The sequence below is a fragment of the Microcaecilia unicolor genome, chromosome 3 (genome assembly GCF_901765095.1).
Source record: "Microcaecilia unicolor chromosome 3, aMicUni1.1, whole genome shotgun sequence".
Lineage (NCBI taxonomy): Eukaryota > Metazoa > Chordata > Amphibia > Gymnophiona > Siphonopidae > Microcaecilia > Microcaecilia unicolor.
The window spans coordinates 179829052-179855486 of NC_044033.1; the positions used below are offsets into that span (position 1 = coordinate 179829052).

General features: G+C 45.8%; 1 protein-coding gene across 3 annotated transcripts in view; it reads left to right on the forward strand.

Annotated features, from left to right (window-relative positions):
- The first annotated feature begins 22094 nt into the window (after positions 1-22094).
- Positions 22095-26435, forward strand: part of NEMP1 (nuclear envelope integral membrane protein 1) — an 80748-nt gene continuing 76407 nt past the window's right edge. For all 3 annotated transcript variants that reach the window (XR_003941470.1, XM_030196657.1, XM_030196658.1), the window contains exon 1: positions 22095-22262. Coding sequence is in view for 2 of the 3 variants with exons in the window: in XM_030196657.1 (XP_030052517.1) it covers positions 22121-22262 (142 nt within the window). In the remaining variant the exon portion in view is untranslated. The remainder of the gene's footprint in view (positions 22263-26435) is intronic.

The following is a 26435-nucleotide window of genomic DNA, read 5'->3' on the forward strand; positions in this document are numbered from 1 at the left end:
TAGACCCGTCAAGTGTGTGAGGATTGATACAATCCTCTCGCAATTTTACCCCATGATCAGAGATAATTGTGTGCTAAAATTTGCATGTCATTATCTCTGATCATAGGTCCAATAACGCCCCGCGCTGCTCCAGTGCTATTTTTAGAGTGCTGTTTGGAACAGCGCGGGGCTTTTCATCATCTGCTTGAGTGCCCCTTTTGCTCCTTCATGATCTAATGGTCCCACAGATTCCTTCACAGTCTTTCTGCTTCTGATGTATCTGAAAAAGTTGTTACTGTGAGTTTTGTGGCAAGTTTTTCTTCATATTCTCTTTTAGCCTTCTTTATCAGTGCTTTCTGACTTGCCAGTGTTTATGTTGTTTCTCATTTTCTTCATTCTTTTGGCTGAAATAGCCTCTTTCACTTCACCTTTTAACTATCCTGGCTGTCATTTTCTCTTCTTTCCACCTTTGTAAATTTGTGGAATGCATCTGGTCTTTGCTTCCAAGATGGTATTTTTGAACAACGTCCATGTCTGAGTTAGTGTCCTAACATTTGCAGCCAATCCTATTAGCTTCTTTTTAACCATTTTCCTCATTTTATTATAGTCACCCTTTCAAAAATTAAATGCAGCTGCAGTAGGTTTTCTTTGTGGCTTCATTCCAGATAGTAGCTCAAACTTGATCATGTTATGATCACTGTTTCCCAAGGGACCCCAACACCTTTACCTCTCATACTATGCCCTGCATGCCACCAAGGACTAGATCTAAAATGGCTCCCCCTCCTGTCGTTTCCTGGACCAGTTACTCCAAGAAGCAGTCTAGACATTTTATCTCCCTGGCGCTCCCTGATGTAACATTTATCCAGTCAACATTGGGATAATTGAAATCACTCCTTATTATACTGTTGTCCAATTTGCTAAATTTCTGTAAACATTTCTTCATCTGTCTGTTTGTTCTTTCCCAGCAGATGGTAGTACAGCCCTACAAGAATACTCCTTCCCTTCACACATGGAATTTCTATCCATAATGATTCCACCCTACTATCTGTTTCATGTGGAATATTTTTATTTGACTCAATTCCCTCTTTAACATATAGTGCAGTTCCCTCCCCTCCAATTTGATCCTATCATTGCAATACAATTTGTACGCTGTTAACACAGTGTCCCATTGATTGTCCTCTTCCCACCAAGTCTCTGAGATGCCTATTATATCTACCTCATCATTTAGTGCTATATGCTCTGTTTCTCCCATCTTATTTTTTAGGCTTCTAGCATTTGTATACAGACATTCAAATTGTGTTTTTTCCTTGCATCTACAAGCAGCTTAGAAGTTGACAGAGATAATGTGCATCCTTTATCCTGCTCTCTCCTTAAACACACCTGGCTTTCTTTCAGCATTGTTGAAACATCTGTACTGGGTTTCCCTGAATGTCCTGTTTCAATAGTATCCTTCAAGGATACTCCACACTGAACCATGTATTCCTGGGTGACTGTCAGATTCCCCCTCCCCCCATTCTAGTTTAAAAGCTGTTCTCTCTCCTTTTTAAAAGTTAGCACCAGCAGCCTGGTTCCATCCTGGTTAAGGTGGAGTCCATCCTTTTGGAACAGTCTTCCCCTTTCCCAGAATGTTGCCCAGTTCCTAACAAATCTAAATCCCTCTTCCCTGCACCATCGTCTCAACCATGCATTGAGACTTTGGAGCACTGCTTGCCTCTTAGGTCCTGCGCAAGGAATAGGAAGCATTTCTGAAAATGCTACCCTGGAGGATCTGGACTTCGGCTTTCTACCTAACAGTCTAAATTTGGCTTCCAGAACCTCCCTCCCATGTTTTCCTATGTCATTGGTACCCACATGTACCAAGACATCCAGCTCGTCCCCAGCACTATCTAAGATTACTAAGCCGCGCTAGCGCCGACACAGTCAATTCACTTTGAATGGGCTGTGTTGGCATTGGCGTGCGGCTCAGTAAACAGGGGGATAAATTTGCTGATGATACAAAATTATTTAAAGTTAAATTGCAAGGGGATTGTGAAAAATTGCTAGAGGACCTTATGAGACTGGGCATCCAAATGGGAGATGACGTTTAATGTGAGCAAGTGCAAAGTGACACATGTGGGAAAGAGGAACCCAAACTATAACTACGTGATGCAAGATTCCACATTAGGAGTCACCGCCCAGGTTAAAGGATCTAGGTGTCATGGTTGATGATATGTTGAAACCCTTTGTTCACTGTGCAGCAGTGTCTAAGAAAGTGTTTGTGCTTTTCGTGCCGCACCTCCAGAGTCTTTAATCACGGTGAGCACTACTTACACAATACAATCCTCTCAACCGATATCTTAAGAGCTGGACAGCGGATAAAACTTATTTAGACTGAAACAAAGAAAAAAGGACCAGAGAAGCACTTCTCGGGGTTAACACTGGTTTATTTAATTATCCAAAGATTAGGATAAAAAAATTAAGAAAAATAGTCATAGAAATAGTCTAGAATATGACAGAAATGAGAACATATATAGAAATGGAAATTACAATGGAAAGTGGAAGCAGGACATTCTTTCAAACTCCCTGGCTTGGGAGCCAAAAGAGATGTACACTGCCCAACCTTCTATGTGGCAGAGAAATATTATATAGGGTTTCTTTTCCCTTACAAGACAAAAAGGGAGCACAAGGGGGAGGGGTTGTCACACCCCCTTAGTTAGCACCTTACAGTCAGTCAGGATCTCTAGTATCAATAAAATACACAGCATCTGTTTATATTTCCTTTTGAAGATGCATTTGGTCTGTTGTCCAAATGTTTTGGACCTCTTCTATTTATCTATACATACATTTCTCAAACCTTTAATTAGTATTTCCCCTATTCTAAAAGAGGAGACAAAAGTTAACTACTGCTTCCAGTTGCTATAGAGGTGTTAGGTTTCTCTTGTCAATAGAACTATTGCTTTTGACTTCAGGGACCAGGGAGATAGTGTTTGAATTGTTCTAGGCAGAGAAGGAAATAAGGTGTTACCTGGTTCATGGTTGTAAAAGGGTAATTCTCTCCTGGATAGTAGTCTTACTTCCAAGGGCATGGGGAAGAATTCTGTCTCCTGGCCATATTCAAAGGGAGAGATTCTCCCCCTTCTGCAATAATATTTTCTTATCCAGTCCTTACTACAGGATTTCTATCTCTCTCTCCTCTGTCAGCCCTGCCCCCTACACCTGGAACTTCCTTTGATCTGCATCCTAAAAGTATCTCAAAGGCTAATAAACACACTCATGTGAACAGCAAATGGATTGTCTTTCACTTGCTTGGTCAGAGGAAGATGGGGGGAAGAGGTGGGGTACTTGCTCCACCTAGCCTGCTTAATATCATTGTAATTTACACAAAAAAAGAGAAATTTCCACTTCTCATCGTCTGTACATTAATTCTTAGATATTAGATACTTAGCAGCACTGAAACTGCTTGGTTTAGGCCTTCATAAGTACAAAGTACACCTCCACCAACAAAAGCAAATAGAATTTTTGGAATTATTAGGAAAGGAATGGAAAACAAAAACAAGAATGTTATAATGCCTTTGTATCACTTCATGGTGCGACTGCAACTTGAATACTGTGTGCAATTCTGGTCACCACATCTGAAACAAGATATAGCGGAATTAGAAGAGGTACAGAGAAGGATGAAGAAAACAATAAAGGGGATGGAACAATTTTACTTTGAGGAAAGGCTAACGCAGCTAGAGCTCTTCAGCTTGAAGAAGAGACGGCTGAGGGGAGATATGGTAGAGGTCTATAAAATACTGAGTGGAGTGAAACGGTTAGAGGTGAATCACTTGTTTACTCATTCCAAAAATATTAGGACTAGGGGCATGCAATGAAGCTACTAAGTAGTTGTTAGAAACAGGATACTGGGCTTGATGGACCTTCAGTCGGCCCGGTATGGTAACACTTATGTTGTTATGTGCCCACTGGCTGGATCCTATCACAGTTTCTGCACTGGAAATGGGGAGGATTGGAGAGCTTTAGAGGGCTAAACTGTAAAAAATATCCAGACCCTTTAGCCATCCTTCTGGTTTTGAGACAGTTACCATATAAATCTGTATAAGCCTGAAAAAAAAAATCCATAGTTGTCTACCTAGCCATATCACAACTGACAGCCCCCCCCCCCCCCCCCCCGCTAAACCTTTGAGCCCTAGGTCTGGTTTGTCTATGTTTTAATCCAGCTCTGTATGCAAGTCTGCTTTATAGCTTGTGCTCAGGGAAATACCTAGCCTTGCTGCCTGTTTCTTTGTTGTTTCCACCATACAAAACTATACTGGAACTTTTGGTTCCTCCTCTCTTATGGTCCCCATATATAGGCACAAATGGAAGTACTCTCCTTCCATCTAGTGGTTATACTTTTATTGCATTTTATTATAGGGCCACTCTACACTTGCTACTTGGGTAAATTCCTCATCAGGACAGTTCTTCACAAGGCTGAGAGCATCAAAAGAGACTCAGAGCAGAGGAGAGGGAAAGTTTCCAATTGCGTGTGACATATGCCTAATGAGTGAGACTTGACATGCCTATAAATTAATCTAAAAATGTTATATCATCATTGTCTCACTAGGCCTCAACCAATCAAATCATGTTATATTTTGAAACACACCTAAGCAATAGGTTCATACTCTAGACAATACCCCAATATGCAACCTTACTTAAACCTTCTGTGGTATTCAATAACAAAATCTATTGTTCATGTTTCTGCCTGCATCTGGGTCCTTCTTTCCCATGGAAGTCATCCATTCCAGACCTTGTACATAAGTATTTCCATACTGGGACAGACCAAAGGTCTATCAAGCCCAGCATCCTGTTTCCAACAGTGGCCAATTCAGGTCACAAGTACCTGGCAAGATACCAAAAAAGTACAATACATGTTATGCTGCTTATCCTAGAAATAAGCAGTGGATTTTCCCCAAGTCCATTTTAATAATGGTGTATGGATTTTTCCTTTATGAAGTAATCCAAACCTTTTTTAAACCCTGCTAAGCTAACTGCCTTTACCACATTCTCTGGCAACGAATTCCAGAGTTTATCCTAGACTGCAAAGGCACTGGCCATGTGGTGCTCACTGCCACATTCTTCCTCCTTAATCCATAATTCTGAGGCCTTCCATCCTGAGCTTGCTCCATTGCACAGTAGGCAGCAGCAAGACTCAGGGAGGCAGTGCCAGAGTCAACATGACTGCAGTGCACTTTCCCTCCTCTATCTAATGTGGTCTCTGTTCTTTGGACTCTGGTTGTTTTCAGTGCTGTAATTGTCTCCTCTCTCCACTTGCTCCATGCTGTCTGCTCGTTACTAATGTGTAGCAGGAGGCTTGGAGCCATGGGACTCAGGAGTTAGTGGTAGGCTGTCATAGGTGTCAGATAGACTGCAGGACTGGGAAACAGCTACTGTACTGTAAACCCCCTAGTGGTGGAGTATTGTATTACACTTTAACTTACAGAACTGTCATTGTCCAATTGGGTTCCCCAAATAAACTCCCCTCTGCCAAGGGATTTGACAATGAGAAAATATGTTATTTATTAAGGGATAGTAAGTTAGATATATTTAAAAAAAAACAATGTAGCACATGTGTCCTAACTGGATAGTAGATGTTACAATTCCAGCTAGTGTTCAAAGATATTTATGCTTGAGTAGGCTCAAGGATATCACAGTAATAAATCTCAATGTTACAGTTAACAATTCACAAAGTAAATCTTCACATACTATTACTCTTAATTAAGCTATACTTGAGCAGCTCAAACTTATACTTCAGTGACAGATGAGGTGCTTTACTATCTGTGTGTGCACACTGTATAGAAGAGGTAGTACTTATCTTTGCTAGCTCGCTGCTCTCTTGCGTTGGATACCTTTGGTGATTGGCCTCTGTCCTATCCCTTCTTGCAGGTAGTCAACTCTTTGGTGCAGGAACCTACCACACTAATTCAACAAACTCTAAATAGGAAAACCCTGACTCCCTCTTCTTGTGTGTGCACCTTAGTCTAGGTCAGTGTCTTCTTTGGCAGGGAAAGCCGTGTATAGCTAACTAGCTTTAAATAAAAAGATAAGCAAGGGAATCCCTACCTACTCCTCTGACATGTGCCTTTTTCTTCTTGTTTTTTATGCACGTGCCTCTAAACCCCACTGCTTACACTGGTCTGGCACATAGGGTGGGTTCTTAGGAGGCAGGCATTTAAGGCAGGCTTCTCAGGCTGGGTTTCTTCCCAAGACCCACACTCTCTCTCTCTTCTCAAGGGAGGGGCCTTGATGCAGGCTCTCTCTCTTCAAGACAGTTGCTCAGATGCAGGCTCTCTCTCCCTTCAGGGCAGGTTCTTTCTGTTGGTCAGCATGCAAGAAAAAGATCTAGGTGTTGTTATAGACAATACACTGAAATCTTTTGCCCAGTTTGTGGCGGCAGCCAAAAAATCAAACAGGCTGTTAGGAATTATTAGGAAATGGATGGTAAACAAGACCAAGAATACTATAATGCCTTTGTATTGCTCCATGGTGCAACCTCACCTTGAGTATTCATTGCTGGAGAATGTAGTAACTGCAGTTAGCATATCTGGGTTTTAAAAAAGGTGTAGACAAGTTCCTGGAGGAAAAGTCCATAGTCTGCTATTGAGACAGACATGGGGATGCCACTGCTTGCCCTGGGATTGGTAGTATGGAATGTTGCTGCTATTTGGGTTTTTGCCAGGTTCTTGTGACCTAATTGGCCACTGTTGGAAACAGGATACTGGGCTAGATGGACCATTGGTCTGACCCAGTATGGTTATTCTTATGTTCTTATGTCTCCCCATTCCTTGAGATAAGAGCTCAGATGCAGGTGCTCTGTCTCTCTCTAGGGTGGGCTCTCACGGTTGGGCGCTTGGGTGTAGGCACTCATGGTCAGGATTTTCCCTCAGGGTTCAGGCTTCTTTCACAGACTTGGGCTCCAGCCTCACAGCTCCCTTCTAGTTTCTCTTAAGCCCAGCACACCCTGCTTCACTCTAGCCTGCTCGGACTGGTTTCCTCTCTTCTTGGTGACCGGCCCACCTTGGGCACTGGAAGTGCCAATGGCCCCCCTGCTGGCCTGCCTCCCACCTTTCCTGCAGCACCAGTAAATGCTACAGGTCACCCTGCCACCTGTTTTTTTTTCGCCTGCCACTCCTCCTTTGCTGCCAGCCAGCCTGTTTCTTTCTTCCCTCTCCCCCCCTGCAGCCCAGAGTGCAGCTGCGACCCCGCAGCAGCCTGAAGCACTTCCAGATTTCTGGGGACAGCTGCTCGCCATCCTCCTCTTCACTGCCAGCTCCTCTCAGAACCAGCAACAGCTCCCCCTTCTGGGGATAGGAGGAGCCTGTAATTTAAATTAACCTTTGCTTTCTATATTTACAGTCTCCCCTTCCGCTGTTCAAAAGCATTTAACCAGCCAGGATCAGCACCTGGTCAATTAAATGCCCCATAACTGGCTATCCAAGAATTTTCAGCGGGACATGGCCAGCCATGACCTGCTGAAAATTCATGGCTAGCAGCTAGCCAGTTATATCATGCGATATAACTGGCTATCTGCCAATTTTCAGTGCATCAACAGCTAAATTTGACAGCCATATTTGGCTGCATGAATACCAGGCCTCTCTTTGGCTGGTTCAGACAACCAGTCAGTACTGAATATTGGCTTGGCCAGTTAAGTTTGAACCAGCCAGAAATAAACCAGATATTCAATGCAGTTCACTGGAAACAGTCCGTCATTGAATGTCTGGGCTCAGCGCTGACCACGGGAGTTAGCTGGGCTAACTCCCACTGTCTGAATATCAGGCCCAGTATCTTGCCTTGAACTACTACCAAAATGTTGTGAACTAAATAAAAAAAGTCTATGTATTAAATTTACTGTGTAAGTGGTTCCCAAATCTGGTCCTGGAGGCACCCCAGCCAGTCAGGTTGTCAGGATATCCACAATGAATATTCATGAGAGAGATCTGCATGCAGTGGAGGCACTGCATGCAAATCTTTCTCATGAATATTCATTGTGGAAGTCAAGTCCTAAAAACCTGACTGGCTGGGGTGCCTCCAGGACCAGGTTTGGGAACTACTGGTGTATGTGTTATAATTTGTAAGCTGCTTAGAGCCTCTTTTATGAGAATATGTGACATAAAAATGTAAGATAAAACAAATGTCCTGCCATTGAGTGAGCCCATCAAAATGCCGAGGGATGCCCAGTGGTAGAGGTTTGAGAATGCCTGCTGTTGAACCCTCCCCCTGCAAATCTGACACCTTCTCTTCCTTTACCCCATGGGCGTAATTTGGGAGAGGGGAGTGAGGGGGGGCATTGCCCCCCTATATGCCGCTGGACCAAGTGCCTTACTCTCCCTGTCCTGCTCAACGTGTTCCAGTATTTCTCTCTCCTTCTTTTTTTCTTCCCCATTCTGCTTTGTCTCTTCTTGCCCCACCCCCTGCATCCGCTACCTCCCTTCAAACCAGCCCTAGTCCTGCAGCTCCTTTCCAGTACAGCCACGATGAGCAGAAACTAAAAACAGCTGGTACAGGGTCCTGTGCCACAGCACTTCCAGTGGGGCTCTGCTGGACTGCTCCCTCCGATGCATTTCCTGCTGCAAAGGGGGCAGTTCCGGCGAACCTGGCTGGAAGCGCTATAGCATGAAGCTCTGTGCCCGCTGTTTCTAGTTTTTGCTCACAGTGGCTGCACTGGGAAGAAGCCGTGAGACTAGGGCAGGTTTGAGGGGAGCCATGGAGAGGATACGGGGTGGGGGGGTGGGGGGTGGAAGAGGGCAAGAAGGGACAAAGCAGAACGGGGAAGAAGAAGAGAGAGACAGAGCTTGATTCTGGAACACGACGGGCAGAGGAGGCACAGTAAGGCACTCAGTCCAGCGGCGGGATGGGAACAGGCTTGAGGGAAGGGAGCAGATGGGGGGGGGGGGGGGGACAAAATGGATACAGCTGGACATGGAAGGAGAGGGGGGATGCTAGAATATGTGGAGCAAGGGAGGGAGAAGAAAAAGGGCACACAGTTTTGTGTTGGGAGAGGGGATATGCTGGACACCAGGAAGAAGGGAATAGGTAGACAAAGGGAAGTTTTGAGGGGAGGAGGTGGATGGGGGGGCAAGAAGGGACAATGCTGGAAGGGGAAGGAGGAGAAAGAGAGAGAGGGGGGAGATGCAGGAACACATGGGGAAGGGGAGGGAGAAGAAAAATGGCAGACCTTCTTGGGTTGGGAAAGGGGATATGCTAAACTCGGGGGGGGGGGGGAAGATTAGGGAAATCAGGGCCAGCAAGACATGGGCTCAGAGAGCTGAACTGTAGGGGCACCTAAAGCTTGCCACACTGGATTGCCTCTTCACAGCTGCCACCATGTTCCACCCAACACCGGTATCTGGGACACAAGCAGCTAACACCTCCTTCTGTCCCTCATCCCACCCTCTACCCAAATGGGATAGCGGGTGGAAGGAGAGATTAGGGAAGATGCTGGAGAGGAGGTGAGTGGAAGGAGAGATTAGGTGAAAACGCTGGAGAGGAGGTGGGTAGAAGGAGAGATCGGGAAGATGCTAGAGAGGTGGATTGAAGGAGAGATCGGCAGAAGATGCTGGAAAGGAGGCCATACAAAAAGAGACATCAGGAGAAGATGGTGGAGAGGAAGCCAAGTGGAAGGGAGATCAGGGGAGACACTGGATATGGTGGAAAAGTAGATGGAAGGACGTTCTGGACATAGAGGAAGGTGGAAGGGAAGATCAGGAGGAGATCCTGGAAATGGAGGAACGTGGAAAATCAGGGGGGCATGCTGGACATAGTGGAAAGGAAGATGGGAGGACATACTGGTAGGTGACAGGGAAGATCAGGGAGCGATAACTGGACATGAGAGAAGACAGGAGAGATGCCTGATATGGTTGGAGAAGAAGGGACGAGAGGAGAGATATTTGACAAGGGTGGTGAAGAGATGGAGAGCTGGATAGAAACAGTAAAAAGGAGGAGCTTGAAGACTGGAGGATGAGAAGGAGACATGAAATTTGAGAGGCAGAAAATACACTGGAGAAAGCTGCATGTGAAAAATCAATGAGGAAATGAAGAAGATAGGAATACAGAAAAGAAATGGCAAATGGACAGGAGGCCCTGGACAGCACACTAAGAGGATAGAAGAAAGAAGAGGCAGAAACTAGGACCACACATTTGGAGGACTGGTGCATGGGGAAGGGGGAATGAAGGAGAGAAGCTAGGCCTGGGGGTACAGAGAGAGAGGGAGAGAGAGAGAGAGAGAGAGAGAGAGACCTGGAGCAAACAGGAAGGGGAAGATATGCTGATTGGGAAGGGGGAGTGGAGGAAAAAGAAAGAGGCTGGACCAGGGAGAAGAAAAGAGGAGAAACTTTCTCTCAATGGAGGGAGGGAGAGATGCTGGACCACAGGGGAGAGGGAGGCCGGGGTGGGGAGGGGGAATAGAAAGGGGAGAAGCTGGCCAGAGGGAGGGACAGGGACACAGAGAAGAGATGCTGAGCATGGAGGGACCATAAGGACAGGGCAATAGAGAGATGATGCTGGACACAAAGGAAGGGATAGGGTAACTCCAAAAACTAGGAAAGAATTATATAAAAACAGAACAAAAATGAGTTTAAAAGTATATATAAAAAAGAAGATGGGCTTATTGTTTAAACAAATAAGTTAACAACAATTTCCTGAAAGACAGATATGATGACACTCATCTCAGTTCCAAGGGAATTCTATTCTATAATCTAGCACCAGTAAATGGGAAGGAGGCTTCTAAAATAGATTTAAACCTAAAACACTTAAAAGAAAGTAAACCCAGCTTCAGATCCTCTCTACAGATGGAAAAGTCAATAAATCAATTAAACCCTCAGAGTTTGAACCCAGGATTGACTTAAAAATCAAAGAATCTTAAATTCAATCCATTTACTTATCATAAAACAATGAAAATCTCAATATATGGAAGAAATACTATCATAACGCCCAATCCCACTGATCAACCTAATAGAGGGACAGGGACACAGAAGGGAGACACTGGATGGTGGATATATGTAGAGAAAAATGTCAAAAGGACAGAAGACCCTGGAAAGTAGAAAATAGACCTAAAACCAAATTAATGCTCAGACACAGGTTAAAAAAAATATAATGTTTTAAAAATTCTTGTTCTGAATTTATTAATTGCAATTTGTCAACTTTGGGAAATGTGCATTTCTGATATCTTGCATTTCAGCTCATATTTTGATTATTATGATAGGTTTCTATACAGGTCTGGAACATGTTTGCTTTTTTGCTGGGTTTGTTTACTGGAGAGCTGAAGGGATTTGTTCCCCCCCCAATTCCCGCTACCTTAGGAGAGTTGGTTTTATAGGGGATCCATCTTAATTTTTCTGTCTAGGGCCCATTAAATGTCCCGCTAGTCAGATCAAAGGCCCATCAGATTACATCCTGTCTTCTACAGTGGCGAATCCAGCTCATAAATACCCAGCAGGATCACAAGGAATAGATCCATTCCTTATTGCTTACCCCCAGAAATAAGCAGTGGATTTCCTTTCTTAAGGAAGTTGCCAAAACTTGCTCCTTCTGAAGTACACTTTGTGTTGCCATGGGACCTGGCAGAGACTCACAGTGTGCTTAAGCAGAGGCTCTTTATAGTGTTGCTGTACCTTTTAATGCTGTCACTAGGGCAAATGGGCACACAAAGAAAGGTTTGAAGGGAAGGGTAGACCCAGGAGCTGGCAGCAAGAGGGAGAGTGGGGCAATACTACACCCATGCTGACCTACAATATAACACTTTTGTACCCATTACTAAAATCATGGAGAGAAGGTTGCCAAATTAAATGGAGTCAGGGAAATAGGTCTCAAATCGGGGACAAATCCCCCAAAATCAGGGATTTATGGTCATTTTAAGTAAAGAACAATCTCTGGGGCCAATTTAATAAAGTGTGGAAGGCTTTGTGCATGATCAGTGTGGCTTTAGTGCCTACTTCTCTGGGTGCACAGATTCAAAAGAGGGTTTTGTGAACAGCCTTGGGATAGATACCAGCACTCACCATATGTAAAACCATGAGGAGGATATTGGCCATTCTGTACAAAAAGCTTAAAAGTTGAGCACAACACTAGGAAGAAGGAACCGATGGGTCACCGTGCCCAGGAAGGTGACAGTAACCAAATGATTTTACTTTCCTCAGGAGGAGGATGCATGAACGTTTCCCCTCTTGTATTCTCTACAGGGGATGTGGTGGTGGATATTGGCTACTGGACAGAAGGGAAGGCCATGGGGTGGAACCAGACTGGTTTGAAGGTGAGCCAAGGGGCTTATCCTCTTTTCCCTTCCTGCTGCTACACTCCATGGAGCAAGACAGGTCTAGTTCATTCCCTCAAGGTCTCTTCCATGTGGCATCCCCTCAGCCTTGGACCCCTCCCCCCCCCATGCCTCCTTGGCCAGCTCCTTGTCATTGTTTGGCTCCTTCACCTCCCTCTTCTCCTTTACCAAGCAATCTCCAGTTGGGATATCTGCAAGTTGCCACCAGCAGTTTTCAGGGCCACCAGCAGGACTTCCATGGTGGCGCTCCCCCGATCCTTGGTTTCTCCTCTACTGATGCTGCCCCCTTCAATGGTGACTTCCCTTTGAAGCCATCCCAGCACATGGGCAGCCCTGGGCGATAGGTTGCATTGATGCTGGGTCTGTGCAACTGGTGCGGCAGAAAATTACACCTCTCAGTGGTGCCCCCCCCCCCCCAGTGCCAGTAACTTCTAGCATGGGCTCCCCAGCAGGAGTGCGTGGCAGCCCAGTCTGTGTTGTGCTGGTCATGTGTTTTTCAGGTCACCACTGCTTTTGCTGCTAACGTTGGCTTTGAAACTTCTGAGGTGCGGGTTGTTCTACTCCAGGAATTTCTGGGCATGCCCAGAATGGCCACCTCTCCTGTGTCAGCTAGTGAAGGGCTGGGCAAGTGGTGGGCTGTAGGAGGAGAGAATACTAGTGGGTCTGGCATGAAAGTACCACAGAGTGCAGTCTGTACCACGGTAGCTGGTGGGCAGCTGGGAAGTTCCTGGCACAGTCCTCCTTACTGTGGAGGGACACATGTTGAGCAACATTTATTTAGCATTTGATATACTGCCACAGGCCTAGGAATCAAGGTGGTGTATAAGGTGTTAGATAATTCCAAAGACAGACCACGCCATCAACTGGTAGACAATAAACAGTAGACAAATGAAAAACAAGGGGAGAGGGAGTGAATAACACAACAAAAACTCCAACAGATAAGAGAAATGGCAGAACACAAAAGGGGAGAATCCCTGAGAGGGATTCCTGGAGTCCCAGACTCCAGTGCCCACAAGGGTGTCAAGGATTTTGGCCCTGGCACTGATAGGGCAAGGAATGCAGCAATATTCAGTTTTGGGGTCTCCAATGGCTCAACATGCATCATGTTTCATGCAGGAGGACCTGCATGATATTCTTCTTTATATCTGAGGGGATGTAGTGAGGAGCAGGATGAACATGGGCACAGGGTCAGGTCCAAGCGAGCCTGGTAGGGCTGGGGGATCTTGCTTTTGTTTCAACAAGTATGGCATGACTGATGGACGAAGCTTAGCAAGGACCGTGAGCCTACAAGGGAGTGTCCAACTGCTGATGTCCGTGTTGGAAGTGTCTGCTTCCAGTAAAGGGGCGGTTGAATGCATGCACGTGGCCAGTGTAGGACCAGTGAGGAAGGCAGCAAGACAGAAAGGCTACAAGACTAAAATGTCTAAATGGTCGAGAAAGAAGTGTTCAGGAAGGGCCATGGGAGGAGAGTGGTAATGATATAGAGTCAGCGAGCACAGATGATTCTTCCTCAAGTGCCACAGAGGATCCAACAAGTGCAGATTAGGAGCAGGCAGGCATGCTGTGAAGCTCCTCTTTGCTATGCACATGGTCCAGGTTGTGACAGTATATTTCCATGAGGGTGCGGAAATACATAGATATCAAGTCACTATTGGAAGAGTACCCAAAGAGGACCAAGGGTAAGAAGGGCAAGAGGAAAGAGAAGGGTTAAATGATGAGGGTGGCAAGAAACAGAGGCAAATGGACTGTTACCTTCTTTTTTTTTTTAAATTATATTTATTGAAATTTTTTTGAATAACAATATACAACACTCGTCATGGCACAATCATATGACACATATATATAACTTCCATAACTAACAATAGGAAAGTGAACAAATTCCCTCCTCCCTCCCTACCCCTCTACCTAACATGAGAAACTTTTACTCATTAGTGAAGGTTAGTCATATTGTGGTCAATTATTCGCTTTCAGAGTCTAGGAACAATCAAGTGGGGCGCATCAAGATCTATCCCATTGTGTCCTCTCCATGTGCGATAACGCTCCCATAGCAAGTTAAATTTTGTTACATGTCCCGATTTCAAGGCTGTTAATTTTGACATTTGGTAGAGGTAGTCCATCTTATGTATCACCTGGATCACCGGTGGTGCCATTGTACTTTTCCACGCTGCCGCCAATGTTATTTTCCCAGCTATAAACCATATAGAGGTAAGTCTGTGGTCAGCAAGGCGTACTCCAGGTGGACGAACATGTAGTAAGCATATCTCAGGCTTAGTTGAATATCGCGCCCCAGTCACTTGGGCAAACGTATCAATCAATTCTGTCCAAAATACTTGGATCCTAGGACAGAACCACCAAATATGGGCCATGTCTCCCACCATTGTACATCCTCTCCAACATTGATCAGACCCTTTCCCATACATTTTTACCAATCTCTTTGGAGTATAGTACCATTGATACAATATTTTATAGCTGTTTTCAGTGAGAGAACTAGATACAGAGGCATGTAACATGTGTTCTAAAGCTTTTTCCCATTGGGCCTCATCTAGAGTTATCTGTAGATCTCGCTCCCAGCGATGTATATAGTATTGGATTGGCGCCTGATCAGCAAGCAGGGCCCCATATAAGCGAGACACACAACCCCTATGGCTACCCGCCCTCATTGCTCTTTCTATATCTACCTCCTCCCGAATCAGTTCTGCTTTTACTTTTTTGTTTATATAATCTCTATATCGTTGGTAGTGAAATAGGTGAGAGGTTGGTAATCCATAGTCCTCTTGTAATTCTTCGAATGGGGTTACTTGGTCATCTTCCCACAGCTGACTTAGCGTGATAAGACCCCTCCTTTCCCATTGGCCATAAAGAGGATTGTCCACCCCCAACGGACATCCCGGGGCAGTTTTTATTGTCATCTGTTGAAAATATAGTCTATTGGGTAGAGTCCTTTGCCTAACCGCCCACCATGTTTGCAAGGGGTATTGCACTGCTATTGGGGCTTTCCTAATATAAGACTGGAGTTGGCTCTTTGGTAGCCACAGTATAGAGCGTAAGTTTGCTAATCCCATCCAGTGTTGTTCCATCTGGACCCATGATTTAGTACTACCAGTGCTCCACTCTGCTAATACTCGTAACTGTGCTGCTTGGTGGTATAGAGCAAAATTTGGGACTCCCATTCCTCCTCTTTTTTTTGATTGGTACATAACAACCGCTCGTACCCGTGGTGGTTTGTGTTGCCACACATAGGCGAAAACCTTTCTATTAAGTTGTCGAAAAAATCCCTTCGGTACTGGTAGTGGTAGTGCGAGGAACAGGTATAAAAGTTTGGGCAAAATCATCATTTTTATGGCTGCCACACGTCCCAACCAAGACAGCTCTAACCCCTCCCACCTGTCCAGATCTCGAAACAATTCTTTAAGTTTTTGGGGATAGTTAACTTGATGGAGGTCTGACAATTTGGGTGTTAATTGAATGCCTAGATATCGGAGGGACCGTTGGACCCATTTGATCTGGAATTGTTGTCGCAGTGAGGCTTCGTCCCCCGCCGCCAGCCCCAATCCCATAGCCTCAGATTTATCTATATTCACCCGGAACCCGGACATGGTGCCATATTGGTTCAATTCTTGTACTATATTTGGTAAGGACTCGCCTGGATTAGTCACTGTTAATAAGATATCCTCGGCGAATAGCATGACTTTGTGTGTTAGATGCCCCACCTGGAGACCATGTATGCGTGGATGTTGTCGTATGCATTGGGCCAAGGGCTCCATTGTTAGTGCAAACAGCAGTGGGGACAGAGCACAACCCTGACGGGTCCCACGTTCCAATATTATTGGGTCAGAGTTGGCTCCATTGATTCTCAGTATTGCTAATGGCTGGGTATATAATAATTGGAGCCATACTATGAACCGTCCTACAAATCCCATTCGCTTTAGTACTGCAAACATAAAGACCCAATTGACCCTATCGAACGCCTTTTCGGCGTCTAAAGACAGGAGCAACATTGGCTGTTTGGTATTGGTTGCCTCCTGAATCAGGTGGAGTGCCCTGCGAATGTTATCTATTGCTTGCCTTCCCATGATGAATCCCGCCTGGTCCTCTTGTACCAGCTTCGGCATGAGTCTTTGTAGTCTCTTAGCCAATATCTTAGTAAAAAGCTTGTAATCCGATCCCAACAAAGAGATCGGACGGTAGGAGCCACAGTATTGTGGATTCTTTCCGGGTTTAGGCAAAACTACTACATTTGCTATCCGCCAGGTGTAGGGTAGCTCCTCTTGGGCATCAAGCTCATTAAATGCTCGGACTAGTAAAGGGATTAAGAGTTTGCTATACCGTTTGTAAAATTTGTTTGTGAATCCATCTGGGCCCGGGGATTTACCGTTAGACATATCGCTTATGGCCCACGCCACCTCATCTGCTGTGATCGGTGCAGAGAGCGCCTCCGCTTCTACCATTGTCAGTGTGGGCAGGGCCGCCTTTGCAAGATATTTCTGGGCTTCTTGTGCATCTAAAGTACCCTCCGTTCTGTATAGGGCCGTGTAAAAGTCTGAGAAGGCTGTCCTGATCTCTTCTCCTGTTATACATAATTTCCCCTCCCTATTAAATATGGAGGGCACTTGAGTGTGGGTATAGTGCTTTTTTAACTTAAATGCTAGTAGTCGTGAAGCTTTGTTTCCAAATTCGAAATGAGCTTGTCTCACTCTTTGGAGGTGCTCTGCTATCTCTGCCATTTGAATTTCCCTAAGTTCTGTCCGTAGTGCGTGTATTCGATGGGTTATAGCTCCTGCCCCCCGTCGCCTTGCACCTTGTTCAGTGAGGTCTTTTAATTCCGCGTGTATTTGTTGGGTCCTCGCTCTTACTTGTCGTTCTAGGTGGATTTGTAAGGATATAACTTTTCCCCGAAGCACGGCCTTACATCCTTCCCAGAGGATTCCAGCTGATACTTCATTATTATCATTGATGTCAATGTACTCTCTAATATCTGCTTCTATCCTGGCGGCTATGATTGGGTCTGCTAGCAGTTTGTCATTAAAGCGCCACTGTGGCATTCCAGGGCTCATTACCTTCAATTTCAACTCAAGGACTACTGGAGCATGGTCTGACCATGTCCTCGGACATATCTGAATATCCTCTGTATTTGTCATTAATGTCAAGTGTCCCATCCAAAAATCTATGCGGGAATGAGAGTTGTGTACCGCCGAATAAAATGTATAACTTTTAGTTTGAGGGTTTCTGTGTCGCCAAATGTCTACTAGTTGCCATTGTCTCATGAATTTATATAATTGGGATCGATCTGCTTGTGAGTAGCGTATCCCTTGCGTAGAATTATCTAGTGTTGGTTGCAGTGTGAGGTTATAATCACCACCCATTAAGAGAGTCCCTTCAACATGTTTAGAGAGGAGCACTGATAGGTCCGAATAGAAGGCACCTTGTTGGTCATTGGGGGCGTATATATTTAAAAGTGTCAACACCTCTCCTTCCACTTTTACAATCATTAATAGATATCTACCCCCTTTGTCCCTTACTATCCTTTGCACTTGCCAGGGGTATTTATTGGATAATGCTATCAGGACTCCGTTTTTTTTCCTTTCTGTGAGACTTGATGCAAAAAATACCTGCTGTGATCTCATGTTACTACATAGCCGCTCCGCCTCCTGCAGTAAATGGGTCTCTTGAATAAACGTTATATCAGCATGGAGGCGCTTTATCTCCTGAATCATAAGATGTCTCTTTCCTGGGGAATTTAGTCCCTTTACATTAAGGGTCATGCATTTAACAATACTCATCTCAACTGTGTGACAGTCTCTTTTGTCCCTCTTCTATTCCCAATCCTCTGGTCTATTCCCTCTTGATAGTCCTGCTCTCTAACCTTCAGGTAGTGTCGAATCTGAACTAATCTCCCCCCAACTAGAAACTCTTTTACCCTCCCCTCCCCCTTTAAGACATCCTCGTATCCAAAGCACAAGGGTGTCATAGAGGGAAGTGACCCACCCACCCACATATTATCAATTAACAATTTGGGCCCCACTGCTTTGGGCAAAGTAATGTGAAGTGCTAATTGCGCAACTGAAAGGCATTTTTCCTTTACATATTAAATGTCATCACCTTACACTGTTCAATCTTACAGTCAGTTTCTTGTAACTTATGTTTGGAATCAGCTTTTGTTGTGTCCGTTCCTCCAGTCACTTCTTTGCTTTGTCTTCGGGTCTTCGTAGCTGGGTATCAGAATGTTGTCGCTGTAGTCGTCCTTTTCCCGCTGTGACCCGCTGCCATCTTGGTCTATCTCCAGTTAATGGTATACGTTTCCTGGGAGTATTAATGTCTCCGCTGGGGCCTGCTTCCGGAAAGATATGCGTTGCCTCTGCGATATCTCGTATTTGGCATTGCTTCCCCTCCTTGTAAAATCGCAGCACAAAAGGGTGGCCCCAGCGATATTTAATCCCCTTGTCTGTCAAAAATTTCGTGAAGGGTCGGAGTTCTGCCCTTCTTTTCAGAGTAGCCGCCGCCAGGTCTTGGTAGCATTCAATATGGTATGTGTCCCATTCAAATCCTGGCGTGGAGCGCGATGCCTGCATGACTTGTTCTTTTAATTTAAAATCGCTGAAGCATGCAATAATATCTTTTGGGCGGTTTGATGTTAAAGTTCCTAAAGCTCTGTGGGCCCTCACCAGTTGGATTGTAGCAGGGTCTCTTGTGATTTGAATGTTCTGGAGCAGCGCACTCACAATTTTTTGAACTGTCTGTTCACAATCTGTATAGTGTGGTGTGTCTGGCAGACCCCTAAATCGCACATTGCATCGGCGGCTCCGATTTTCAAGATCTTCTATTTTGTCCCAGACTTGCTGGGTATCTTGTCGGGCCTCACGGTGCTGGGAGTCGAGTGTCTGGATTAAGTCTGTTTGTTCCTCCAGTCGGTCTTCTATTTCAGTTACTCGTAGGCCCAGCGCGCCTATTTCTCCTCGTAGCTCCGCCCCCATCGCGGCGATGTCTGCCCGCACTGCCGTTATTATTTCTGTTTTTATCTCCTGCAACCAGCCCCGTATTTCCTGCATATTTGTATCTTCCTGGATCCATCCCTCCCCCGTAGCGAATAGCGATGGGGAGAGCGGCGGGGGACTCCCCCCTCGGGGCTCGGATTGGTGCTGTTCGAGAGCTGGCGTGCTTGGACTCGCGGCTGGGCCCGTATACGCGAATGTTTGTAAGTCGACCGCTGGGGCTTTCGAGGTCAGCATCTTTCGCTTACCCTTGGTTTTAACTGCTGTTTTCGTGCGTTTCTCAGTCGCGTTTGCTTGTTTTTCATGCAGTGGGTTTACTGATAGTTTGGGGCTGATCGGAGCTCGTGGCTCAGGCAGCCATTTCAGGTGGTGACGTCACTTCCCCTCGACTGTTACCTTCTTAATGTTTGCATGTATTGTTTGCTTGAAAGACCTATCAATGGTATTCGACTTGCTGGGCTATGGGGACATGATCATCCAGGGCCACAGGGACCATGGGGGTTGGGGGTGGCTAAATTATGATGAGAAATTCCACAGGTGGATGGAAGGGGAAAAGGGGGAAGCAGAGACTTAGATTTATGGATGAAGGAGATGGCATAAACTGAGACAGCCCTAGGCTGTAGTCCTGTCGGAGAATGCGTTCAGCATCAGGTGTAGAAGGAGTGGACGGATGGGGTCAACAATGAGAGATGTATGCTACAGATTCAACAATACTACAAGGTCAATGAGGTGTTAACACTGTATCAAGGGTTCAAATTTGGCTTTAGGATCCCATCCTACCTCAGTGAGAAGCGCCTCATTCATTGGGTGGTTCAGAGAGGTGGTACAGGAGAAATTCTAGATCAAACTGCATCTGGGCCAGATAGCAGGCCCATTTTCAGATCGTCACCCCTGGCAATGATTTCCAAGAAGAAGCAGGGGAAGTTCTTCCTGATCCATGTTTCCTTACCTGGTGGGGGAATCAATCAATTACCTCCTCCTGGAGCTCTGCTCAGTCAAATATGCCTCTTTCAAAAGAGGGAGGTATGATTGGTGGGGTGGGGGGGGGCAGGGGATGGCTTTTGCCTGGGTGGTGGGTGGCTTCCTCTAGGGAGTGGGCTGGCAAAGCAGGAAAAAGGCCAGTATTCACAAGGAGAGGGGAAATAGGGGGAAGGTTAGGGCTCGGACGAGACAGGTTAATGTAGGAAGGAGGGTACAGTGAGGGGTCCAGACTCAGGGTGTGTTCTTGGAATGTAAATGGTTTAAATGACCTAGGGATGAGAAGCATAGTATTTAATTAATTGAAAAAGCAACAGTGGGATATAGTGCTGCTCCAGAAAATGCATTTACGTCGCAGAGATCAGAGAGTTTTGAATCATAAGGTTTATTCTGTTTGTTCATCATACTCAGGCGGGCGGTGGAGAAAACAGGGGGTGTGGCGATTTTTAATACACTTGTGATTCTCCTTTATCTTATAGGTGAAGGGGCACTTATATGTGGGTACAGTGGGTTTTGGTAAGTTTTGGAGGGCTTACAGTTTCCACAAGTGTAACCGGTAAGGGGGAGATATGGGCCTGGGTCCACTTGTGTTACCCACCACTAGACTACTCCAGAGACCTGCATGCTGCTCTAATGAACCTGAGTATAAAATTGAGGCTGGTAAGTAATGTTGTTAATCACATTTTTGAAGGGTGGGAAGTAGTTAGCGACCACTGGGGGAGTAAGGGGAAATCATCACTGAGTCCCTCTAGTGGGTTGGGGATTAGTTCCAACTGAAAACAAATCATAAAGGGTCAATATACAGCCAGTGGCCCTAAATGCTGACTGCTGCCAGATCCAGATTATTATTATTATTAGCATTTGTATAGCGCTACCAGATGCACACAAGCGCTGAACACCTGATACAAAGAGACAGTCCCTGCTCAAAAGAGCTTACAATCTAAGTAATACAGACAAACAAGACAGTTACGGGTGAGGGAAGTAATGGGTGAGAAGGGAGGCAGGGAGGAGGGGAGGGCAATTGTGGCTAGGAGCTAAAAGCAGCAGTGAAAAGGTGGGTTTTGAGCATAGATTTGAAAACAGGTAGATATGGAGCTAGACGTATAGGTCCAGGAAGTCTATTCCAGGCATAATGTGCAGCGAGAGAAAAGGAGCGAAGCCTGGAGTTAGCAGTGGAGGGCGAGGACGAGGACAAGATAATTGAATATACAGGCCCTGGCCCGCAATATCCAGCTATGTGTTGTGGCCAAACACTATGCCAATATTCTGTGTCATACCCTCATAGTTAAGTGGTCAAAGTTAGGACTGCTGTTTATCCCACATAACACCTGGCTCTATGCACCCCCCCACCCCCCAATATAGCCCTGGTAATAAGCAGCAGTCAGAGGCATTATTTCAGTGGCATTATTTAGTTACGCGCTGTTGAATATCCTTTCCCAACCCATTCAGAATGATTTAACCAGGCAGTAGCGTAAAACTTTGTAAAAAGGATGTTTCTTTGTAGAGTAGCATCCCAACACATGCACAGATGTGTGCTGATGTACATGATTAAATAAAAACGCTACCAACAACAAAGACGCAGCAGCTCATAGGTTGTTCGCTTGAGTGTACGCAAAACGTCGGCGGCTGCGCTGGGAAGGGAAAACAAATTAACCTAAGTGCCTTCAACTTTTTGACGTCATGCCGTATCCTCACCCCCCCCCCCCTTTGCTATCTACGTCTCAATTTTGAAGTACGCTCTTCCCTAGTTCTTACGCGATGAAAGCAAGCCAAGGGGAGGTTCATTCTGGACGCCGGAAAGGCGGGAAAAGGGGGTGGGCGGGTGTTGTTGGCGGTTACGTACGTTACGTATTATGGTGGGTGGTGGTGGCGGCGGCGCGCGACGGCCGTCATGGCTGCCCCCGGGGTAGCGGTTTCAGCATCGGTTGGGATGGGGCTGGAGCGGATTGTTGCAATCAGGGAGGCTTCAGGGCTGAGAGTGGTGGTGGTGGCTGCGATGTTGCTCTTCGTCCTCTGCAGTCCAATAGCCGCAGGTAAAGGCTGCAGTGGTGTGGAAAGTGAAAAACTTCCTGTCATTTTACCTGAGTCAGACGAAGAGAAAGTAAAATAAGGAACATTATTGACCTTTCATTGGGTTCCCCACCGGGGAGGGGGAGTTATAATCGTTCATTGGAGTAGCGGTGAGGGGACTTTTTGAGGTTAAGCTTAAAAATATAGGGAAAGTCGATATTTGAGATGAATGCCCTTTCATGGCTTTTTCTGTTTTAAAGGTGGTATGGAAACTGCGAGTTTATTGTTGATAGTCTTCGCATACTATGATGGGAATGGACTTTATTCCTAAACCATGATCTCAGGCTCTCCATATTTACTACTAATGCGCGCCATAGTACTTGCATTGTAGGTGAAAAGTGTTTTAGCATAAATCGGAGGTCAGGGCTGGCTGCATAACTGGGAATAGCGGAAGGGCACGTACTAGACAGTGTTAGTCTTTTAGGGTTATTAAATATTTATTTATTTATTGCATTTGTAGCCCACATTTTCCCACCTATTTGCAGGCTCAATGTGGCTTACAATGTAACGTTAAGGCAATTGCCTTACCAGATTATATAACAGTAGTATTGCATAGAGAGCATGTCTTGCATAGTATGATGAAATAAGCAAATATGAGAGGGTCACAATTCCAAACTATAGATAAGTAAGACGTGTTACATTTGCAGTTATTGAAGCAAAGCAGTGTTTGGGAAGCTTTAAGTCTGTGGGCTAGAGCAAGGGAATTGGGTATTCTAGGTGAATCTTAATCCTTATATGCTACCCTTCTCGGTTAACTATCAGACTCCTAATCTGCGCCCCCCCCCCCCAATTTTTTTTAAATTTGTGTGGCCATGTATCACTAATAATGAGGTCAGTTTCCAAAAGCCATTTACCTAGATAAATGAACTATTTTGAAAATTGCTTCTTTTCCTGCGTTGATATGGTTCTTTGGGTGCCTATCAGGATCTATTGTTTTGATTGCAGTTGCGCTTTGCTGCTTCTCAGAAGCTGCTGCCCTAGGCACCCGCCTAGTCATGTTTGATCATTGGGCTCATCTTGGTACTAGAAAGTGCTAAATTTGGTAATAGTGCAGGCATTAAGAGTCTGGGGGTAACCTTTTGTCTAAATGAAAAGGAGGTCCAATCCTCATGGATATGCAGCAGGAACACAACAAAAGTGGTGACAAGAAACGAGGCTTCGGGGGAGGAAGTGACGTCACCATCGGACATGGCTGCTTAGCCTCGTTGCTCCGTCTCCCTCAATCCAATAATAGCGGTTATTAGCGATCTTAAGCAGCGTGTAACAGGGGAAACGCGACCTGAGCACCTCCACTAAACAAGCACACCATGAGTAAAGCGTCCTCCGCTCGCAAAAAGGACTCAGAGAAGCGGGAGCAAAATGTGGGGGGGGAAGGGCAGCGCATCGCCACGAGTTGCCTGAATGGGCCTCACCATTAGATTCGGATTCTGCTTTGTCCCTGGTGGAAACCCGCCCCCACCATCAAAAAAAGGTATTTCGGGGAAGCTCCGCAAATTCCTATCTACCATACAGGATGATATAAAACAGTCCAAAGGGGAGATATTGGAGCGGGTGGACACGCTGAGCACTGAATTACGGGAGCTTGGGGGCAGGGTGGAGGAAGCTGAGCTCAAGCTCGACGAACATGCCGATTGTTTAAATAAACACGCAGAACTGATCCAGGGGCTTGAAAAACACAGTGCTGAACTGGAATACAAGTTGGATGACTTGGAGAACAGGGGCAGGAGAAATAATCTTAGGTTTTGAGGAGTCCCGGAAGGGGGAGAGACTGAAGATGTGCCCCAGATTGTGCAGTCTCTGTGTGCAGCCCTGATGGGATCTGAGGCTGGTGAGGCACTGGAAGAGCTGGACAGAGCGCACTGTGCCCCGGGTGCCCGGAAAGAACAGCAAGCACGGGATATAATAGTGCGTTTCCATAAATATGAGGCCAAAGAGCGGATCCTGACGCGAGCTCGGAAAACGCCAGATCTGGAGTATGGAGGGGCGAAAGTCTCAGTGTACCAGGACCTGTCCCAGTACACCCTCCAGCAACGACGCCAGTTGAGGCCAGCCCTGGACTTACTGGTCAAGAATCAAGTGCAGTACAGATGGGGCTTCCCGTTCTCTTTGAACTTTGAGGTACAGGGCACCAAATGTAGAGTGCACAACTTAGCGGAGGCTTGGGATGCACTGGTTAAAGGGGGTCTGGCGACAACACAGAATCCACCAGGAGCAGTGGCCCCTGCAACCAAAGCCAAATTACAAAAATGGAAGCGAGTGCCAGAGTCCGCCAAGCGAAATGCACCAAAGCGCTGAGAGACTGTGAAGGAGACGGTTTGGCTGAGGACTGCTTGCGGTGCGTGAGGAGCTGCGCAGGGATTTGGTATTCATCAATCCTGTCCCCCATGTTGAGAATTTGTACTGTCAGAGTCTGACTGTAGTGTTACAAGTATGTTGTTTAGAAGGGAGAGTAAAAACTGTGTGGGGGATGATAGGGACTGAAACCTGGTTAAGGATTAGATAAGGGATGCATGATGACGATGTGCGGAGTGAGGGGGGGTGTGTGAGTCGGGTAGTATGGGAGGTAGGCTGACTGAAGTGCTGCTTAAGTTTGTCAGGGGGGAGGAGTGTCATGGTGGGGGTGGGTCATTTCCTTGAATACTGCTTGAAGGACTTTGGCCTCTGGGTGGTGTTAATGAAAGGAGGGGGGAGGGATGTGCGGAGGGAGGTGGGATTTTGGGGGGGCTGATGGGGGTAGCGCTTACAATTTAAGAAATGATTACAGACTTAAAGATACTATCTTATAATGCTAAAGGCTTGAATATGCCACAGAAGAGACAGAAATTTGTTAAAGAATTGCAGCAGTACAACCCTCATGTTGTCCTTGTGCAAGAAACGCACTTGCGACGCAAGCACGAGAGGCTTCTTTCTCACTGTAGTTACCCAGTGGCTTATTTCGCTTCCCCTGAGGGCTCAAGTTCAAGTGGAGTTGCGATACTGATGCATTCTTCATTGGCTTGCAAGTACTACAGACAAAAAGGGACCCGCGAGGGTGCTTTTTCTTTATGCATCTTACAATAGAGCAGGTTGAGTTCACCATAGCATCAATATATGCCCCAAATGCTGGGCAGGTAGACTTTTTTGTAAAGGTTAAGAACGCCTTGTCTGCCTTTGATGGGGGAACCATGATTGTGGGGGGGACATTATCGCAGTGGTGAATCTGAGCCTCGATCGTTCGGGGCGTAGCAACACAGAGAGTAACCGAGAGTCATGGGCGTTGGAATCCCTGGCTTACTTGCTGGGAACCTTGGACCTGTGGAGACTGACACACTTGAGGGACAGGGATTACACATACTACTCGTCAGCCCACGACTCATACTCGTGAATTGATTATATTTTCTTAGACACTGCATTGGTTGAGAGGGGGCCGGAAGCTGAAATTGGCAGTATGACCTTGTCTGATCATGCTCCAGTCTGGGTGGTGCTACCAAACATAAAGACAGAGTTCAAAGATACGAGATGGATGCTGAATACCACTGTGCTGCAGGACGCAGAAGTAGCAGAGGGGTATAGAAAAGTCCTTAAGGAATATTTAGAGTTTAACAGAGAATCTGGCCTTGACCTCAATGTGTTATGGGATGCAATGAAAGCGATAACCAGGGGTTACTTTTTGAAAGCTCAGATAAAATGGTGCTTGGATAGCATACAAAAGCTGAAGGCACAGCATAAGGCTAGTAGATTCCCGCAGACCCTACAAGAGCTGAGAGGGCAGAGGCTGCTGCTTGACTCATGTTCTAAATCTACCCCTCTGTGTACCCCCGTGGGATCCTTCCACACGGAGGTGTACAGAGGGTCTGTTCTTCTATGATCTTGTGGACCGCCTCCCTGAATTCCTGTGAGACCCCTTCCCATGGGTATCGCTGTTGGGGAGGCATCAGAAGGCGCAGTTCAAGTCTAATTCCCATGACCACAGCTTTCTGTCCTTTTGGGTCTAAATGAATCTTTGGCCATTTGTGTTCCCACATATATGCTTATTAGAAATCACCCCTGATTAATTCAGTGTGGAATCTTACTTGTGTATGGAGTATTTTGTAGAACAAATGACAGGTATAGAATAAATAGAAATAAAGACAGAGATAGTTTACAGAAATAAGATT